Source organism: Danio rerio, chromosome 17 (assembly GCF_049306965.1).
Source record: "Danio rerio strain Tuebingen ecotype United States chromosome 17, GRCz12tu, whole genome shotgun sequence".
Classification (NCBI taxonomy): Eukaryota; Metazoa; Chordata; class Actinopteri; order Cypriniformes; family Danionidae; genus Danio; species Danio rerio.
In genome coordinates, this window is record NC_133192.1 from 18,755,368 (window position 1) to 18,777,485 (window position 22,118).

The 22,118-nt window shown below is 34.7% G+C and overlaps 1 protein-coding gene across 2 annotated transcripts in view; it reads right to left on the reverse strand.

Moving 5' to 3' along the window:
• Positions 1-4,707: 4,707 nt before the first annotated feature.
• The window catches only part of adck1 (aarF domain containing kinase 1), a 267,173-nt gene continuing 249,762 nt past the window's right edge, over positions 4,708-22,118 (reverse strand). The window contains 2 exon segments of one of the 2 annotated variants that reach the window (NM_001123049.1): positions 4,708-5,599; positions 14,737-14,930. In NM_001123049.1, the coding sequence (NP_001116521.1) occupies positions 5,431-5,599; positions 14,737-14,930 (363 nt within the window). In that variant the 3' untranslated portion in view covers positions 4,708-5,430. 2 annotated transcript variants of the gene reach the window in all.

Here is a 22,118-nt window from a genome sequence, read left to right on the forward strand (position 1 = left end):
GCAGAGGACCAGAGAAACAGCAGAGCCATGTTTGTGTTAAACACCAAAGATAAGACGCATTTTTTTATCAACTAAACTGCAATAACAAGACCAAAAAAAAAAAATGCATGTGCAAAAAGCGAACCAATATATTAACTGCATCACAAAAAGGTAAATTGGTGAATTAACACACAAAGAAAAATCTTTATAGATTATTAAAAAGGTAAAACTTTACAATGAGTAACACTTTATTTTAGGTAACAATTCACGGTTTTTACCAATAACTAACACTACAAGCTTTATAAATGACTAAGGTGTTTAGAGGTTGGGTTTAGGTTATAAATAGGATTAGGGGTGCAGAATAAGATCATACTTTATAATTATGAATAAATAGTTAATTACTTAATAATAGACAGGTAATAAGCCAGTAGTTAATAGCATGAATTGTGACCTAAACTAAAGTGTTACCCAATAAGAAAGTTCATGTTAGTTAATGCATTTATTGTATTTGAACTATACATTTATTGCTGTATTTGTTCAAGTTAGTTAAGGTTAGTTAATGAAAATACATTTGTTTATAGTTAGCTCATGTTAACTCATAGCGCATTAACAAGCATGCATTTGGATGCAAATGTTTAACTATAATTAATAAATGCTGTACAAGTACTGTTCGTTTTTAGTTCTTAGCAAATTGTGACCAAACAATTTTTTTTTCAATTACTTTAGGTGTTACTAATTGAAGTAATTTTTGAAAGTTGTTCTTTCCATATATTATTATCCTTTGTTAAAGTAGTAAAATTGAAGTTTGATCATTTTTTAGACTAGATTCAGGAGACAGTGAAAAATAAGAATACATAGTGGGAGTCTTTAAGTTCATATTTTTAAGACAAACTTTCCTTAAATAGGCATACTAATATTATTTTTTAGCAAGGGTGTAGGTTTGTACTTGACATTGGTGGGGACGGGTGAATACCATATCATTTAGTAGCCAACTTGAGTTTATGTGACCAGCTTTTTTTTTTGCTGCCGCCATCCTCACTTGTGTGTGTCACACACCTCACACATCTTATTCTTGCATGGGAAATTCCCCTGCATAGTTTTGGCACTGTGTGTATATCAACACAGCTACAGTCACTCACATGGAAGCAGGGAAAGACAGCCAATCACAGAGTTCATATGCAGGGGTGATTCTAGCTTAAATGGCACCCTGGCTGAATCATCCCATATACGACAACTACCACACATACTTTGGGAAAAATATGGACAAAACTAGAACTGAGATTATTAAAAATATTTAGCTTTACTGTAAATTAAATTATTATTAATATTAATATAATACAATTATTATTTTAAATAAATAACAATCCTAAATGTAACTGGAAAACAACATTAAGACAAAACTGGAGTGAGCTAAGTATGCTAAGTATGCTGCTAAAATCACAAGAAATATTTTGCATGTATATTAATTATGACAATTCTAAAGAATACAAAAGAATATGTTTTATAGAATTATCTGTTCATCTTAGACCTGGCTCAAGGTGAGAATTAATTTGATAAAGTCTTACCTCCCTGACTCTATCTCTCCTTTCTGCTTTATAGCCATGCTTAGTCAAAATACGATCCTCATCATATTATAAGCTTCAGTTTTGTCAACTTGTAAAACTTGAGGTGTCAACACAAGGTGTCATAGAAGTGACAGAAAAGGCCTTTACTTGGTTTCACAACGCATGAATGGTGCATACTTTGTCGTAGTGCATGTAAACAAGAGCAGGAGCAGCGCACAGGAATGGTTTTCTGTGCGCATGTATCGATTTGCTTTCACCAGGGTTGTTTCGGTTGCATATAGAGACTAACAAACTTGCGCGTGCAAAATATGCCAAATGTGACTGGCCCTATTGTCTTTATTATGCAATTACCTTTCTAAATTAATACATTTGCAGAAAGTAAATTGTATCTCTCAAAGCTTTTTTTTTTGCACCATCTCCCTGTGCCGCCCCCAGCAAGACACCACCCTGGGCGATAGGCCAAATTAACCATGCCTAAATCTGCCACTGTTCATATGTGTTTGCGGGGGTGGTGCGACTCGAGGAGAGAACGTGATTCAACCTTTTCTGCATGTCTAGGTTAATATTGACAGTGCGATGTTCTTTTTTTTTAGTGAATTAAATTATTTTTGGGGAGATTTGAATAGTTGATGGATATTGGTGGGGACACGTCCCCTCTGTCCATGCTAAATCTACACCCCTGATTTTTAGCGATAACTGGATATAAGTTGTGCTATTGTTCAGAATTGTTTCATAAAAATGTATGCTTTTGAAAATGATAGAAGGTTAATCTTGTAGATGCAAAAATACTCACAATTCTAGAATCACCCATATAAAATCAAATATAATATGGCAATATCAATTTAAATATGCATTTAAATTTGTATGTATATATATATATATATATATATATATATATATATATATATATATATATATATATATATATATATAATTTTATTTTATTTTTTCATTTTTTGGGGGACACAGTTAGCACTGACGCCTCACAGCAAGAAGGTCGCTGGTTTGAGTGTAGTTGAGTTAGTAGGCATTTCTTTGTGGAGTTTGTATGTTGTCCCCGTAATCGCGTGGGTTTCCTCTGGGTGCTGCGGTTTCCCCCATAGGCCAAAGACATAAGCTATAGGTTAATTGAATAAACTAAATTGGGCTTAGTGTATGTTTGTAAATTAGTGTGTATGAATGTTTCCCAGTACTGGGTTGCAGCTGGAAGGGCATCCGCTCTCTAAAACATGTGCAGGATAAGTTGGCGGTTCATTCCGCTGTGGCGAACCCTGATGAATAAAGGGACTAAGCCGAAAAGAAATTTAATAAATGACTGAATAATTCATTTTATAATGTTATTTATCTGTGATTCAAAGCTGAAAATTTATCTTCATTACTCCTGTTGTCAACACCATATGGTAAACAAAAACAAAAATTAAATATGACACAAATATTGGCATTAGAAAAACACATTAATTAATTACGAAAATAATCGGAAATAAATTAGTTAAAAAAATTACCTCCATTTACCACGACAAACAACAGCACATCACCTAAAAAAACAACACAACAGAGGGCCAAAGAGCTACAGCATAATAATAAAAAATAATAATAATTAAATAAATAAAAAAGTATAATAATAATAATAATAATAATTATTATTATTATTATTATTATTAAATTAAACAAACAGGACAGCATAACAGTGCACTTACTCAGTCGGAGAGCACCTCAGCCCCTAAAATTATTAATTACAAGTTTGCACAGTTCCTGGAAACACGCTAGAGCTGCAATTCAAGCCTGACAGGATTAGCTGTGGACACAGTAAATGACACATTATTGTGGAACGGGAAGCCGGGATCCAGCAATTTGGTTTTTGAGACTTGTTGAGCAGATAACTGAGTCCATCAGCCACAATCTGCTCTCCAGCTGCAGGGCTTTAGTATTTCAGCTGCTGGCTCTTGCCTTCAGGCCTGATGACGAGAGGGATTTTCTGTGGGACTCAGGGTCCTGCATAAAAAAATTAAAAAAAAACCTGGAAGGGAAGGTGTAACTGGGTGTAACAGATGTAAAAGCTACCCTCTGAATCAGATCTAGTCTGATACAATAATGCATTTGTAAGCTGATATTGATGCACTGGACTACTGAAAAAGTTATAGTGATATTCTGACTTGGAAATATAATATAGGCATTCGAGAATGATGTCGATCACAGTTCTCATCCAATAACTAAAACATTTGTTATTCATTATTATTATTTAATATATAAACCCATACCTAATCTAGTTAATCAAAAAAAAAAAAAAAAAAAAAAAATTGTTGGTCACACTTTATTTTGATGGTCCGTTTCTTAAATTTAAGTTACATGCCAACTAATTCTCATTAGATTATAAGTAGATTGTGAGGTTGGGGTTAGTGTAAGTTGACATGTACTTGCAAAGTTACATATAGTCAGTTAGATGTTTGTTGAAGGAGCAGTATTAGCAGATATTACGCAGACAGTCTACTAATACTCAAATGGACCATCAAAACAAAGTGTTAACAAATAGTCTTCTTCCACGACACATTTTACAAGTACAATAATAATATTAATATTACTACAACTTAATAATAATAATAATAATAATAATAACAATAATAACAATAATAATAAATAAATAAATAAATAAATAAATAAATAAATAAATAAATAAATAAATAAATAAATAAATAAATAAATAAATAAATTAATTAATTAATTTTAAAAAAGTATTTGCATTTTCCTATTTTTTGGATGAGTAAGCACTATTTATGTTAACAATTTTCTTTTATTTTCTGATATTTGTAGTTATTTGTGATTTATATTGAAGACAATGTATCACCTTAGCTAAAATGACAATGAAAAAAAGAAAATATAGCAATATGTAATTCTTTAGATGCAATAATATGTAATAGTTTAGAAAAACTGCAATAGTATTTTATTAATAGTACAACAACACCCACTAACCTCTTTATTTTCTTGGCCACCATAACCCGTTGTAGACAACACTGTAGAGTGAATGTTATTCAAAGCTTCAACTGTTGCATTCAGTGAGGTTTAAAAACACAATACTCCTAAACTTACTGACTGCTTCCTTCATTAATGTGAAAACATTTTCCCATTAAAAAAAATTCACAAAAGGAAAAATCCAAACAAACACAGATAAATACAAATGCCCCCATTTATTGAGCCAGGATGACCAAAAAATAAAAATAAAACACCCGTTTACCCAATAAAAAGTCCTAAAATAAATATATATTTTTTTTATTTTTTGCCACAGATGTTATATATTTAAATGTCTAATCAGTAACACTTTAAAATAATGATCCATTAGTTATGTTAGGATTTACTAACATAAACTAAAAGTAATACATTTATTATTATATTTATTACTTTCTTAACACTAGTCAATGTTATTACAACATGTTATTTATAAAGTAAAAAAGCTAGTCAGTTTTACCTAATGTTAACAAGTACGACTTTGGATTTTATTAATGCATTAGTTAATGTTAAACAATGATTAATAAATGCTTTAAAAGATTGTTGGTACTTAGTTATTGCTAGTAAATACATTAACTAACAAACTAATGAAGCATTAATCTAAAGTGTTACCATTTAATCTTCTCATCAACAGTATGAGATTAGGAAATAAAAGATTTCCATGAATTTTTGAGATGTGACATATGCGCAGTTCAAGGCATTATACTAAAGCACAGTACTTTAAAATAACATATTAACAAGGACGTAAAACATGCAAGAAGAATTTGATTTGACACATCATAATCTCACTGTAAGTCAAGTTCCATGACTGTGGAAAACATTATAAAAAAAAAAAAAAGACTTTTTACAGTCAGCTTCCGTTAAAAACCGAGTGTGTTCAAGCCTCTCAGTTTGTGTGTGGTAGGCAGTTAAGGAGATAACAGAGGCATCTGGCCAAAGCAGAGCTGCGAAGCCACAACACAAGTTCATACAGGTTGATTTGGCACAGAGACCAGCGCTCAGACAGCCAGATCCGCACACGCCGACTCCGAGAGCTTGCTTTGCTCCTCTTGTGCCTGGAAAAAAACACACAGAAGATAAGAAAGATGAAGAACCATAAGAGGAGAGCGGAGATTACATTGGCTAAAGGAATTACAGTGTCCTATACATTAATATTGACTCTTCTTTCTCACCAAATATTAAATACAAAACCAAAGTCATGCTCATAGCCTAGTGGTTAATGCGTCAACATATAGCACTGATGCCTCATTCACACTAGCAGCCACTTTGTAGCTGCCTATTGCTCTACTGTAGGTGGCAACCTGCTGCAAACACAGGTCTGTGTAGGTCTACAGCATGAAGAATTTGACCGGCATCTGAGCGAGTTGAGAAAGGATCACAAGAGCTCTACTGGTGCTCCTATTGGCTGCCACTCAAGAAAGACTTTGTAGCATAAATCGACATGCCCACCGTGTTGCCAGTGGTTGTTGTCGCTCACGTAGATGGAGTCGCCGGAAGTTGCTCACTCAAATGAATGATCACTGGCAATGTGAATGAGGCTTAAGGTGCTCATGGAGAACCAAACAAACAAAACAAAAATGGCTGAGTTTGTTTTTGGATAAGAATAGAGACTTCCCAGCAAGCTTTTAAGCATTTAAAAGACATCTAAGAAACGTTCAAAAATAGATGTCTTTGTTAAAATAAGGCAGTCAGTGAAAATATAGACATCTAGTCCAAAAATAGACTACCAATCAAATAGACAGACTTTACATGTGTAGTTATTCATTCCTGTCTAATTGATGGCTACATTTGGACTATGGTTAGATATCTATATTTATACTGAAAGCCCAAATTTAGCCTTGTTTTAGCAAAGAGGTTTACATTTGGACGTTTATTAGACATCTTTTAAACAAGGTTTGCTTCTTGTTTTTTTTTTTTCTTCTAGAAACCCTTTTAAATCAGTTTGTTGTGATGCAGGTGATGTTGGATTTTGAAGACTTTCTGAGCCCAATCTGCATTTCTGAGGTTTTTGGAGATTTTTTGGACAATTTAGAACCATCATCCAAACAAATATCTTGGTCCTGTACCAGGTGGATTTATAACACATTTTGTTGACTGAAGATTATTCGTTGTTACTCTGATGGTAGAAATAGGCAATTTCAGTGTTTTTACTATTACATTTTCCTGCAAATCACAGCTGTTCTTTGGTTTTACCCATTGAGATGAATGATTGAGTGAGTTTGGTCTTTGTGGTTCCTCATTTTTACACCACTGTGAAAAAGCAGATAATGTTTATACAACCTCCCTTTTCTCATCACCCAAATGTACTAAAAAAGTAAAGTAATGGGATTATTGTGCCAATATTAATTCATACGGTTGGCATACTTATTTAACAAATAATGTTTTTGATATTTTTTTGATAAAACTGTCCTGTATTTGCAATTATTTGTTCTTAGTTTTTGTTTAAACTCTAACGTGCACATCCAAAAAAAAAAAAAAAAAAAAAAAAAACGCAAGTTCAAATTAAACATTCATTTGTTGAAAAACAAAAATCGCCACACTGTTTATTAAAACAACAATGTTTTGAACAAAAATGTTTTCATCAGGTCAATTAAAGACTTGTGCAGAACTGATAAAACTGTAGTCGCTTTCTTTTAAACAGTTTTTTGAGAGCAACATTTAGTCGATATTTGTTTATGGCTGATTTTGGTCACACTTTACAATAAGGTTCCATTATAGTATAATAAATGTATATACCAATCATAGTTCAATACTTAATTTATTCATTCATTTTCTTTTCAGCTTAGTCCTTTATAGATCTGGGGTCGCCACAGCAGAATGAACTGCCAACTTATCCATCATGTGTTTTACACAGCAGATGCTTTTCTAGCTGCAACCCATCACTGGGAAACATCATACATACTTATTCACACTCATACACTAAGGCCAATTTAGCTTGCCTAATTCACCTGTACCACATGTTTTGGACTTGTGGGGATAAACCGGAGCACCTGGAGGAAACCCACACGAACACAGGGAGAACATGCAAACTCCACACAGAAATGGCTGGCTGGGCCAGTTGGCATTTCTGTGTGGAGTTTGCATGTTCTCCCCATGTTTGCGAGGGTTTCCTCTGGTTGCTCCAGTACCCCCCACAGCCCAAAAACTGTGCTATAAGTCAATTGGATGAACTTATTGGCAGTAGTGTAGGAGTGGGTATGTGTGAATGAGTGTGTATGGGTGTTTTCCAGTAATGTAAGGCTATCCACTGCATAAAACATATGCTGGAATAGTTGGTTGGTTCATTCTGCTGTGGCGAACTCTGAAAAAGAGACTAAGCCGAAGGAAAATTAATGAATGAACATTTACAAAATTTTACTTGTAATAAAAGTAATGTTCATAGCTTGTTCATGTTAATAAATATATTAACAGTGTTTGATGGAAACTTATTGTAAAGTATTTACAGTATTTTGAGCAAAAGGTAAACTTTGCTGTGTTTGCAGAGGTTCACTTTGGGAGCGCGCAACATTATTTCGGCAGGCGGAGCACATGTTTTTTTTTTTTGAGTTGAATATGAATAACTTTTAAGAGATTTGTCTCAAACTTTTTATGATCCGTGATCATAGAGATAACCTGATGATCAATAATTCTTGGCTAGAAATTGCAACAGCCGTGGGAAAGAAGGAAAGTTTTTGTTAAAAGGTTTGGAAAAACTTGAGGGATAAGTTTGTTAAAGCTAAAAGAGGCCATGGCAAAAGTGGAGACCCAGATACACAATTACAGAATATGTTTTTCCACCAGTCATAGGTTTTACACTGATGTATGTATCACAATTTTGAATTTAAAACAATTACAATAGTTACAAAACTAAAATTAAGGAACAAACTATTTCTTTGATAACTAGAAAGGAATATTTGATCCTATCGGTTTGATCCTACTAAAAATCTGTATTTTTAGTAAGTGTACTTTTTTTGCCTTTATTCTTGCCATAATAAAAAATATATATTTATAGAGCAACCCATGCTCTCTTGTCAATAATAATTTAATAAACTTTAATAGATAAAACTGTCTGCGAAATGAACAAAAGCAAGAGATGCATCAGAGTTTGATTAAAAATATTGAATAGTTATAACAAACCTTACAATCATAAAAATAACTTATAAAAACAATAAAAATAGCTAGTTTAAAAATATTGAATGATATTATTGACATGACGTAGTTCCGGAAACTTTCTACTTCTCTGTTTATTCATCTGTTTATCCATAATTTTAAAGAATATCACAACGGCGAATGCGGCGAGTAAAAAAAAAGCCTTGACCATTTTGCAGTCAGTGGAAAGTATAAATCCAGCTTAAGGGTGCCAATACTAGTGGCGGACACTATACTGTATGTGTAAATGATTCAGTTTGTATTGGTGATAAGTGAGGACTTTAGACAGACCACACCAGCTCATGTATTATTAACAGCGACAGAGAAAGACGGACAGCAGTAAGTGGGATTTCCTTGGGGGGAAAAACAATGATTCCTCTGCATCATAGTGAACAGCTTTGAAAAGACAAACAGTACATGAAATTGCATTCATTTCCTTACACGTTTCTTTGGGTAAACAAGGCAGATGAGAAGACTGAGCGGGTAATGGTGATGTCGGCTCTATGTTTTGAGTGTCGAACCTGCGTGAGGATTTTTGTCGGGACTGGTTTGACATTTCAGACCATTGCTTGGGCTTCTGCTGCTGTGTCAGAGTGAAGGTGTTACACGGACACATCATTTCCTGCATCTGACAGGAGCACAGCGACAGCATGAACTGAATACAGAGAGCAGGGGCTGATGGGAACCCAGGAGTCAGTCACAAATCATCACCCGTCATGCTTCGGCAAAAACCTGCACGGGGGAAAATGTCAACAGAAACTTGTTGCATGCCTGGTGCACAGACCTGGCAAATCTAAGTGAATTGTACTGAAAAAAATTAACAACACATTGGCCAAACTATTTATTACCGATCACTGAGGGACAATTTGCATTTTTAAACTGAAAATGATTAAATATAGTTTCATTATTTTATTGAGGTCTTACCAATGCTCACAAATACTGCATTTGTTTGATCAAATAGACAGTAATATTAGTACAAATAAATTAATGCTTTTTGCTATGAAAAGCATTTTAAGTGAGTCATTATTTACATCTAAACATGACATTTTACATCTAAACATGACATTTGTGTGACTAAAGTTACAGTAAAACAGTAATAACGTGTCTCATGGTTCTTCAGTCTAATACACTGTCATATTTTCTCTAAATAACTACTATTATTATCAATATTATTATTATTATTATTATTTTATTACCACAATTTTTTTTTTTTCATGATTGATACTTGTAATATAACATGTAAATAAAATGTGATAATTACTGTAAAGATCACTGCAAATTCTAGATAGCCGGAGAACTACACATCTGCCACTTTAATGAACTACAACACCCATTGTGCACCACACACACACACACTAGTTCCTGATTCCCCCTGATTACACACACACATGCATGCATGCACGCATGCACGCACGCACGCACGCACGCACGCACGCACGCACGCACGCACGCACGCACGCACACACACACACACACACACACACACACACACACACACACACACACACACACACACACACACAGAGCTGGATGCTCATTATGGACTGATTACAAGAACTATAAATGTATCTTTTCACCTTTGTTATGTTTTATTGTTTATACTGTTTTGCTGCATGTCCTGACCATTGGCCTGTTACTCTGACTACGCTCTTGGATTTCCTGTATGCTCCTGTTTGCCCCTGTTTTGACTGTTGCATGCCGGACTATTTTCTTATATAAACTGCACAAGGATGCTCATCTCCATTGTTCCTGGTGTTACAATTACACTATGTATTTGGAATAGTGTTTCTGGTTAAATTAAAAAATGTTTTTAATGATTTAAAATGTAAATAAAATAAAATAAAATAATTTAAATAAATAAAATAAATGAATTAAAATAAAATAAAAGAATAAATATATGATTAAATACTTAAAATAAATAAAATAAAAACAATTAAAATTAGAATAATAATAAAAATGACAAATTACATAAAAATATAAATTAAATTAATTAAATTAAATTAAATTAAATTAAATTAAATTAATCTGATTTGCCTGTTTTCACATTACTAACATGCTAAAGCTAATTTTGGACCTATGGAGCAGAATTTAAAGTCGAGGTAACATTGCATAATTTGTTGACTCCCGGATTATCCATGCTAAATATTTCATAGCGAGATATAGTGGACGTTGTTACAGCTGAGCGGGAGATAAATTATTAAGTAAGGGCCCTTCAGTCTGTCCCTCCTATGCATGAGGGATGAAAGAACGATAGAAAGAGTGAACCCAGAATGCACTTTCAGGCCTCCTCATCTCATTACATAACTCTTTCGGAAGTCAAAACGTTGGTATTGTATAGTGTAGTCTGATTTAATATAAAAATATCCAAAAAGCATAGACTTGTTTTATTGTTATTATTTGTTTTAAATAAAAATCTCTAAATTATAAAAAAAAAATTATATATAATTTTGGAAGAAATTTTGCTGATTAAAACTAAAATGATGTTTTACTTGAGCACATAACAATAAACTATAAACCCCCCAAAACTGCACATTTTCAAGCAGCCTTATAATTTTTTCCCCCATAGCTGTATGTTAGTGATAAAGAGTATCCCTGCAATCTCACCTTCATAAATACGACTGTTTATTACAGATTGCTGACTGGGCCAAAGCAGAGATAAAAAGAAGCAGTCACTCATATTGCCCATCAAGCCATGCAGAAACGCCACATGCTGACGTTAAAAGGAGTTAAATCTAAATTTAATCATAACAGGCTAAGCAAACATGTGAGAGGATATAGGAAGATTTATTTTTTTGGAATTTAATTTTTTTCCGTCAACATTCTGTACAGTAAAAAAAAGGTTAACAGTGTGAGGCTACAGAATAAATGCTGATTTCACTCCCTTTTCATTGGGAAAACTAGGAAAAGTAACCTAATTTCTTCATGATCCTATTTCTTGGAAATACTGTTTGAAACTGCGTAAAATAGACTACTTAAACAGTCACATTACTGTTCTAAGAAAGAAAAAATAGTATAATAAAATAATACATATAATAACATATAATAAGTTTGTTGTAGTTTTATCTAAAACACAAAAGAAGAAACTTTTTTTCATTAGTTTATTTTATTATAGTTTATTAGAAAAACAAAGGCTTGGGGGGGAAAAAAATCACTTTTTACACATTTTTTATGTTTTATGTGATATTTCAGGGTTTTTATTTTTAATAAATTTGCAACAATTTAAAAAAATATTTTTTCACATTGTCATTACAGGATATTGTGTGTAGAATTGAGGAAATAAATTCATTTAATTGACTTTCGAATAAGGCTGTAACATAAAAATTGTGGAAAAAGTGAAGCACTATATGAATACTTTCCAGATGCACTGTATATACTGTATTTGTGCCATCTTATATTAAAAAAAAACATGCTGGCAAGATGAGATTTTTCCTTCCAATTGTTTGTATGAATTTAGAAGAGGTTGAACATTGTGTTGTTTGAGTATCAAAAATCTTGGTGCTTTTGAATTATGATAAGTTTTGAAAAGCGTTTTTAGTCACAATTAATTTTATTGTACAATTTACACTTCTCATAAACCATTAACAAAGATTATTAGCGCTAATTACCTGTTTATTAATAGTTAGTAAGGAAGTAGTTGGGTTTATGTATTGGTAATAGAATTAGGGCTGTAGAATAAGATCACCCTTTATAAGAATCAATAGTTAATATTAGGGATGCTCCAATCGATCGTCTGGAGATCGCTATCGGCCGATTATCACATTTTATGACTGGATCGGTACTCGCCAATCTGGCCGATCTCATGTACGACATAAAAATCACAAATCAGACTTTTTCCCCTCAGAACTTTATTAAGTACACCTGTCCAACTGCTCATTAACACAAACAGCAACTCAACGCATTTAGGCATGTAGACATGGTCACGACGATCTGCTGCAGTTCAAACCAAGCATCAGAATGGGGAAGAAAGATGATTTAAGTGACTTTAAACGTGGCATGATTGTTGGTGCCAAACGGGCTGGTCTGAGTATTTCAGAAACTGCTGATCTACTGGTTTTTTTAAGCACAGCCGTCTGTAGGGTTTACAGAGAATAGTCTGAAAAAAGAAAATATCCAAATTCCTTGGTGCTAATACCTTGTTGATGCCAAAAGTCAGAGGAAAATGGCCAGACTGGTTCCAGCTGATAGATAGGCAACAGTAAGTCAAATAACCACTTGCTACAACCGAGCTATGCAGAAGAGCATCACTGAACACACAAACATGACCAACCTTGAGGCGGATGGGTTACAGCAGCAGAAGACCACACCGTGTGGACTTCTGTCAGCTAAGAACAGGAAACTGAGGCTAAAATTCGCACAGGACCACCAAAACTGGACAACAGAAGACTGGAAAAAATGTTGCCTGGTCTGATGAGTCTTGATTTCTGCGGTGACAGTCAGATGGTAGGGTCAGAATTTGGCATCAACAACATGAAAGCATAGCTCCATCCTGCCTTGTGTCAACAGTTCAGGCTGGTGGTGGTGTAATTGTGTGGGGGATATTTTCTTGGCACACTTTGGGTCCATTAGCTCATTACCTGAGTATTGTTGCTAACCATGTCCATCCCTTTATGACCACAGTGTATCCATCTTCTTATGGCTACTTCCAGCAGGATAACACACCAAGTGCAAATCATCTCAGACTGGTATCTTGAACATGACAATGAGTTCACTGTACTCAAACGATCTCCACAGTCACCAGAGTTCAATCCAATAGAGCATCTTTAGGATGTAGTGAAACATGAGATTTGCATCATAGATGTGCAGCTGACAAATCTGCAGCAACTGCGCGATGCTATCATGTCAATATTGACCAAAATCTCTGAGGAATATTATACAGTACCTTGTTGAATCTATGCCATGAAGGATTAAGGCAGTTTTGAAAGCAAAAGGGGGTCCAAGCCGCTACTAGAAAGGTGTACCTAATAAAGTGGCCGGTGAGTGTATATTACAATTCTGCATTTCATATCTCGCCCACAATTAAGATTACTCAATTGTGAGATAAAAAGTTGAATTTATCTAGTTAATACTTCCTTTCTATTGAATTTTCGTTTTTGGATCATGTATTCCTACAGCTTGTATATGAAAACCTAACTCACCATAATAGATGCTACTGCAAACATTTCTCCTCACATCAAGCTAAATCAGCGTGTATGTTTGTGTGATGGTCCGGTTACTTCTCTAGATCTGCCTCTCTCTTTCTGCTGTGCCTCAGAGTACAGCAATTGGAAATGGATTTCAGATTTTGCATTCCGCACTTTGCTGCCATTTGGTTTTAATAAAGAAGCGTTGAGGCAGACGACATTGAGTTTCATGTCTGGATGCTTCTTTCTTTCTGTACCGCACAGAAATCCTTTACGAGCAGACGTGAGCGTCTCTGCAGCTGACAACCGTCCCTCAAACCCCAACGATTTTCTCCCCCAATCACAGTGTTCTTCATTAGAATGGTGAGAATAAATCAATATGATCACTGCTCACTGCTGCGGAAAGTACAATATAGTGCAATATAGTGGCATTTAGTCACTCACGTCCATTTGAGGGTGGGGGAGTTTGAACTGAGCGCTTGTCAAGGGGTGTCTGAGTGCATTTAAGGCTACTTTTACTCTAGAGCTTTTTTATTTTTAAACAGTGTTTTAAATTGTAAATGATCCTTTTCCATACTGATGTTTCCACTATGTTTCAGAAAAGGTTTCTATCCACAATATGTGAAAGCAATTTCATGTCATAAGCCAATAGTATAGTAAAACTATTGTACAAAACTGTAGCCTATGTATAATTTTTTTCAATATAAAATCATGTATATGGTAACATTATTTACATTCAACTATGGTATTAGTGTTGAGAGAATTTTAAGTTGGCAGCAAATCCTTCAAATGGGTGATGTCAAAAGATTAATAAGATTAAATGTATCCAAAATAAAAACTTGTATTTCCATATATATATGGAAATGCAAGCTTTTATTATATTTTCCGTGTAAAATCGTGTACAAGAAATAAAAGACAAAGTGCCATTATCAATGATGTTTTACCTGGCAACGGCTCGAGTACAGCAGCGGGACATGTTGATGAAGGAGCTGGAGCTGGCTCTGGTCTGCAGGATGGTCTCGATGCCTCTCAGCAGGTCGTTGGTTTTCAGAAGCAGCAGCATCTGTCGGGGAATCCTGTTCAACAGCTCACTGATCTGAGGGAGGTACAGCGCCGCGTTTGTTCGGATCTCCACATCCTAAGCAGCAAAAACACAAAACCTTGTGATTAGGAGATATTCTGATGATAATAGTTTGATTAAGCTGCTTATATGTCTGTGCTGCACAATAATGCGACTATAATTGGCATAATTCACATGTCTTAATTCGATTTCTGTTTAGTTCGATGACGAAATCGCCATTTATATGGTAGACTCTTAATCAGAGTATCGTTTTAATAGTATTAAAATCTAATTATTGGTGTCCATGTAAACATACTCACTGTGAGCTAACAGTAAATGGTTAGTTTTGATTTCATTTGTACTTTAAGGAGCAGCAGATATTTCATATTTGCTCATGGAAGGGAATTACATAAGAGATGATCTCCAGCCTAGCCTGACTAAGGGGCACACCCACCTAAATGAGTTATTAAAGATATTCAGTATTAGGGGCATAGTGCTGGAAAGTGTGTGTGTATGAGAGAGAGAGGGAGAGAGAGAGGGGTGCAGAAAAATGGAGTAGCTTATTTCACAGACAACTGAGAAACTAAGTGCTTGAAACTGCGACTGTGAAGATTAGCTATTTTGGCTGTGTCACTTCAGCAACATCAGCCCCCTGAGTTGATACTCCCAGCAAATTTTTATTAGTAATCAGGCATGAAGACCTCCCTTCCTTCCCCTGCCTGACTGGAAAAATATGATTCCAGAAGATGTCGATAGTGGACACATTCAAGTGTCTGTAAGCAGATCTTTATTTTTTCTTTTACCCTGCGCAGGCTATATATGCTGCACCTAACCTGATGGATTGTCATATAATTTAATGTCTTTTTTAGTTGATAAATTTCCCTCTTCATTTATCCATTGTATTATTTTTTATATATCAAACAAGCTGGTTTGATTGAACAAGCAGCCTTTGACATCAACATCCAAAAAAAAGGAAAGAAAAGAACATGTAATCATTATTTAAGATTAATTTCTATAACAGTGCATGAGATTAGTGCCTTTATTTGCAGTTTGGATTATAAAGTACCATTTTTGTTTATGTGAAAACATTTAAATAAAGTTAAAATATTTTTGTCTGTAGGGCTGTGCAACTAATCGAAATTCGATTTCAATTTTGGCTTCTAATGATTATGAAAAAACAATAATCGAGATAAAACAATTATTGCATCATATACCGCCCCTTTTCAAGTTATACACATTTGTTACTCTGCAAAGCTCAGTTTCACGTGAAAATGACTAAAGCATGTACTGTAATGAAACTTTTGCAGCACGGGATGCGCACCAACTATTGATGTACATTCGAATCATTCATGTTTTTAAAAGAGATCGCATGCTGTTGTGTTTGTGTGCTCAGCCTCAGAGACGAGCAGAGCACACACATCTAAAGTCATCTTAATGTGAGTGCTTTAATGGTCAAATGCATGCAAGTGTCAAAACGTGGTGTTTAGTGATTATTCATATGACCCTCAATTATGTAATTAACAAATGAGTTGAGAATCAAAAGACATGTGGAATTAAAACAATAAATCAGAACGGTACTGCTCTTAAAGTGACAGTGTGCAATATTCCTGCTGCCAACTGTATTTAGCAAAATTAATCAAACAACAAAAAGGGAAAATCCCTCACTGCTCTTGACTTTTCTAGCGATAATCAATTATTTTTTTCTTACCGATGGCCGATAGACATCACGATGCTGAACATCGTGATCCTCTGCCCCGCACCCATCGCAGCAGCAACCCGCTCGTAAAAAATACACACAGTGCCAATTACAATAATACATCTTTGTTTTAAAAAGGCATTTTAGTATGAAAACGATCCACGTCTACACTTTTCATCTAGCATTAATAAAAAGCCCTCCTTCCACAGTATATTGCTGAAAACGTACATCACGTGTCACAGCATTATTACATCGCTTTAGTCTTTCGCTTTCACGTTTGTACTTTGTAATTTTAGCAAAAACCTCAAATACTGTTGGTTGTGCTGCTTTTTTATCAACCAAGTTTGTCAATACCATTATTAATCGTGACACAGATCACTGATGATTTGGTTATGGGTAAAACAAAGGCCAAGCGGGTCCGGTAGTTGAAATGGTAGGCTACAAATAATAAATTCGTTATGAATGAATTAATTATAAATAATTTATTCATTGCCTATGACAGCGATGATGCCATCGTCTATCGCAATGTTTCACATTAGACATCATACGATGCCAAATTGGTCGACATCGCCCAACCCTTGTACAAATATACAGTTGAAGTCAGAATTATTAGCCTCCCTGTTCATTTCTAAAGGAGAGAAGTTTTTTTTCAACACATTTCTAAACATAATAGTTTTAATAACTCATCTCTAATAACGGATTTCTTTTATCTTTGCCATGATGACAGTCAATAATATTTTACTTGATATTTTTCAAGACACTTCTATACAGCTTAAAGTGACATTTAAAGGCTTAAAAAGGTTAATTAGGGTAACTATGCAGTTTAGGGTAATTAGGCAAGTCATTGTATAACGATGGTTTGTTCTGTAGACTATTAGGAAAAATATTATTAGGTTAAAAATGCTAATCATTTTTTCCTTAAAATGGCTTTTAAAAAATTAAAAACTGCTTTTATTCAAGCCGAGATAAAATGAATAAGATTTTTACCAGAAGCAAAAAAATTATCAGACATACTGTGAACATTTCCTTGCTCTGTTAAACATCATTTTGGAAATATTTATAATTATTTGTAATAATTCTGACTCTTTAACTGTAGATTAATTATCACAATATACAGTAATTTTCACGATGCAACTTTAAAATACATAACATACCGCATAACTGACCTACAGTTCTTATTACAGTTAAAAACTTTGCAATTTACAGAAATCGAAATTAGCATAAAAAACCTCAAACCTCTTAATTGCAAATCTGAAAAAAAAGTCGATAAAAACTTTAAAGTGGTCTCTTAATTTATTCTAGAGCTGCAAACACAGTATAGGGGCCACACTATACAGAAATGAGAAAAAAACTGAACAATAATGAATCTGTGGACTCTAGTTCTTTAGCTGAGCATTGACGAGAGGGCCAATTTGCAACAACAGCTATTAATTCCACTGACCAGCAGACCAAGTGATTAAAATCACAATTCACAATTAACAATCACAAACCTCAATTAAGGCCATTAAATGTCAATTAGTCCCTAGAAAAGCTTAAGCCTTTAGTATCACGAAGTGACAATAATGAAGAAGACAAAGTGCACTGCATTTCAGTAAGATTTGCCCACAATGCAAAGTGTGCACTATTTTATAAGGCCTACTAATATAATATCACACTGTCAACAGTCTCTTTGGGCCAGAATAAAATAATAAAGTAAATAAAGTAATTAAATAAATGAACAATTAATTAAATAAACAATGAAATTAATAAAAATAAATAAATAAATAGATAAATAAATAAATAAATAAATAAATAAATAAATAAATAAATCAATCAATCAATCAATCAATCAATCAATCAATCAATCAATCAATCAATCAATCAATCAAATATTTGGGAAAAAAATTATTTTTAGCAAGATGTACTAAAATAACTTTGAAAAAAACAACAACATAGTATATGTTTTGCAGAAAAAAAAGTCTAATAAAAATGTCAAAACAACAAAATTACAAAATATTCAAACTATTGCTAAAACCTACACGTGTTAATGATGCTAAAATGTCAAAGATCCAGAGAAGAACTGATCACACTTTTAAAACCCCAAAAAAAGTGACCTTAAGTCAAACTCAAAGCCCTGTGTGGTTCCAGAAAATATTCTTTTAAATCACAGTCAACCAAATGGATATAGGGTAACACTACATAAGCGCTGAAGTATTTCTGCTTTCGGCAGTGGTGTGAAGAACAGGCGAGGTGGATGTGACAGCAGGTGCTCCAGACACCCTGTGTCCTTGTCCTGAAATAACCCAACTTTACAGGATACAAACAGACACTCAAAAGAGCCATAAGGACAAACAGGGTCAAACACCAGAGTGCCAAAATCTTACTGAAATCTTTTAAGGGTGCTTTCACACTTGGTTCGAATACCTGGTCCGAACCCAAGTTTGATAGCTCGGCTGGTTTGTGTTCACATTGTCATTTTTCCTTCTGAATCCCAGGACACTTAAGTCATCAAGCTGCTGTTTTGTGTATAGCTGTTGCTAGGTGAAAGTCACAAAAGCAAACCGCCAAAATGGAGGTGCACGCATATCACAGTCATTCTGCTTTTACTGAAACTTTTGATTTTGTAATCAAAACCAAAATACAGAGAGTAACTTGCATCTATCTGCCGAAAAAAAAAAAAAAAAAAAAATATATATATATATATATATATATTAAAAATGTTCAGAACATCACACAATGTCTGCAGAAGTGGTTTTTGGTGGAGACAAGCAGACATTATCACTGTTTGCACTGGGTCAGCCCCGCTTGTTGCTAAGGTAGGTGATACACAGTCACAGACACACACATTAATTAATGTTATAAAAACAAAAATTTGTTTTAAGCAGATATTTTTTTTTTGTTCTTTTCAGAATTTGTTCTTTCAGGCAGACTCAGGTACCATTCACCAATCAGAAGACAACGTTTACACTAGCTAAACGTACTGTACACTAACGTCAAACAAACCCGGGTGCGGACCAAAAGTGCTAGTGTGAAAGCAGCCTAAAGGTCCCTTGAAGTGGCTTGAAATGTGCAGATTGGTTTGATGTGTGACATAAAAGCAACTAAAACATGAAGGCAGGGCGGTGCATACAGTAGCTCCTCCTCCTTTTAAAATAATTTATCTAAAATCTAAACTTTCATTTATATCACAGCTCTGCCAGCCAGAGTTGTTGAGATAAAACACATCAGACCAATGACAGACAAAGTTTAAAAATTCAACTTAGATGTACTTGAACAATTTGTGTAAAGCAAAAAAGATCCCGTGAGTAATCTAATGCTGGGTTAACACCAAATGCAAAACACTAAGTCATTCTAGATTCTGCCACTTGGCAGAAGTTCAACTCTATTCAAACGTTGGCATTGACTGTATGTAATCCCCTCATGTACATACTTACTGTATATAACCACATTTGGTGTTAAGGCAAGTGAATAAAATATATTAAGGTGAGGAAATGTTTTGTATCTGGTGTGAACCCAGCATAACAGTGTGTAACAGACTTTATTTTTTAAACGTATTCTGCATACTGATTGTATGTGTGTGTGCAGTGTGTTTCCTTATAGTTTGTCATAGAAGTAAGTATACAGTATATGAGCACAATGCATTTCAGCATCCCGGCTTGGAGTTCCTCCTAATAGAGTAATGTTTACTCTATGAGGTGATGTCATAACTGCTGATTCCTATTGATAGAATAGAGAAACTACACGTCTTGAATATCTTCTAAATTATAAATTCTGTCACTGTTTTGGAGTACACTAGCTTATAGATAACCTTATATTGAACATATTGATATAAACATTAAAAAACTTACATATTGATTTCAGTGGGACTTTAATGATCTTTAATATGGGGTTATAATAATAAAATATTATAACATTCTATTGTATTAAGGCCTGATTGTTCATGCACTCATCTCCGGATGGTGTAACATAGGCTCTGCTACCATGGCTGGCATCAACCTAGTTGTGTCTGGCTCTAATTTACCCCAGGGCTAATCTATCCTGAGACGGCCAGGAGCCAAGAGACATGTCTGGGGCCTGCAGAGACCCATGAAGACCCCCAGCAGCCCAGGGCTCACAACAAGCTGCTGCAACAGCCAAGACAGGTGTAGAGAGTCTCAATGCCAAACACATGTCTCCCAAATAATGGCGGCAGTGACCATACAATATGCACCAGCTAGATGAAAAAACTGGCCCAGAATGATAGGAGGAGCAAGATATATTAAATCATGCATAACACATGAATAAATTAATGCATTTATTCATACATATATATATATATATATATATATATATATATATATATATATATATATATATATATATATATATATATATATATATATATATATATATATATATATATATATATATATATAATTTGTTTATTTATTTATTTATTTTTATATATGTATGTATGTATTACCAAATTAGATCGTATAAATAATACACTCAAGAGCCACTTTATTACGGACACCTTTCCAACTGCTCTTTAACGCAAATTTCTAATCAGCCAATCACATGGCAGCAACTCAATTCATTTAGGCATGTAGACATGGTCAAGACGATCTGCTGCAGATCAATTCGAACATCAGGATGGGGAAGAAAGATGATCTAAGCGATTGAACATGGCATGATTGTCGGTGCAAGATGGGCTGGTCTAAGTATTTCAGAAACTGCTGATCTACTGGGATTTTCATGCACATCCATGTCTAGGGTTACAAAGAATGGTCAGAAAAAGAGAAAATATTCAGTGAGCGGCAGTTCTGTGGGCGCAAACGTCTTGTTGATGCTAGAGTTTAAAGGAGAATGGCCAGATTGGTTCGAGCTGATAGAGAGGCAACAGTAACTCAAATAACCATTCGTTATAACCGAGGTATGCAGAGAAGCATCTCTAATCTCACAAAATGTCTTGACTTGACGCAGATGGGCTACAGCCGCAGAGGACCACACGGGGTGCCGCTCCTGTCAGCTAAGATCAGGAAACTGAGGCTACAAATCGCAAAGGCTCACCAAAATTGGACAATAGAAAATTGGAAAAACGTTGCCTGCTGATGTGTCTCGGTTTCTGCTAGGACATTTGGATGGTAGGGTCAGAATTTGGCATCAACAACATGAAAGCATGAATCCACCTTGCCTTGTATCAACAGTTAAGGCTGGTGGTGGTGGTGTAATGGTTTGGGAAATATTTTCCTGGCACATTTTGGGCCCATCTGGAACCAAGTAAGCATCACGTCAACACCACAGCCTACCTGGGTATTGTTGCTGAGTGCTGACCGTGTCCATTCCTTTATGACCACAGTGTACCTATCATTTGATGGATACTTCCAGCAGGATAACGCTCCAAGTCATAAAGCACGAATCTTGAACATGATAATGAGTTCACTGTACTCAAATGGCCTCCACAGTCACTAGATCTGAATCCAATAGAGCACTTTTCGAATGTGGTGGAACGAGAGATTCGCATCATGGATGTGGAGCTGACAAATCTGCAGCAACTGCATGATCATGTCAATATGGACCAAGATCTCTGATTAATATTCTACAGTACCTTG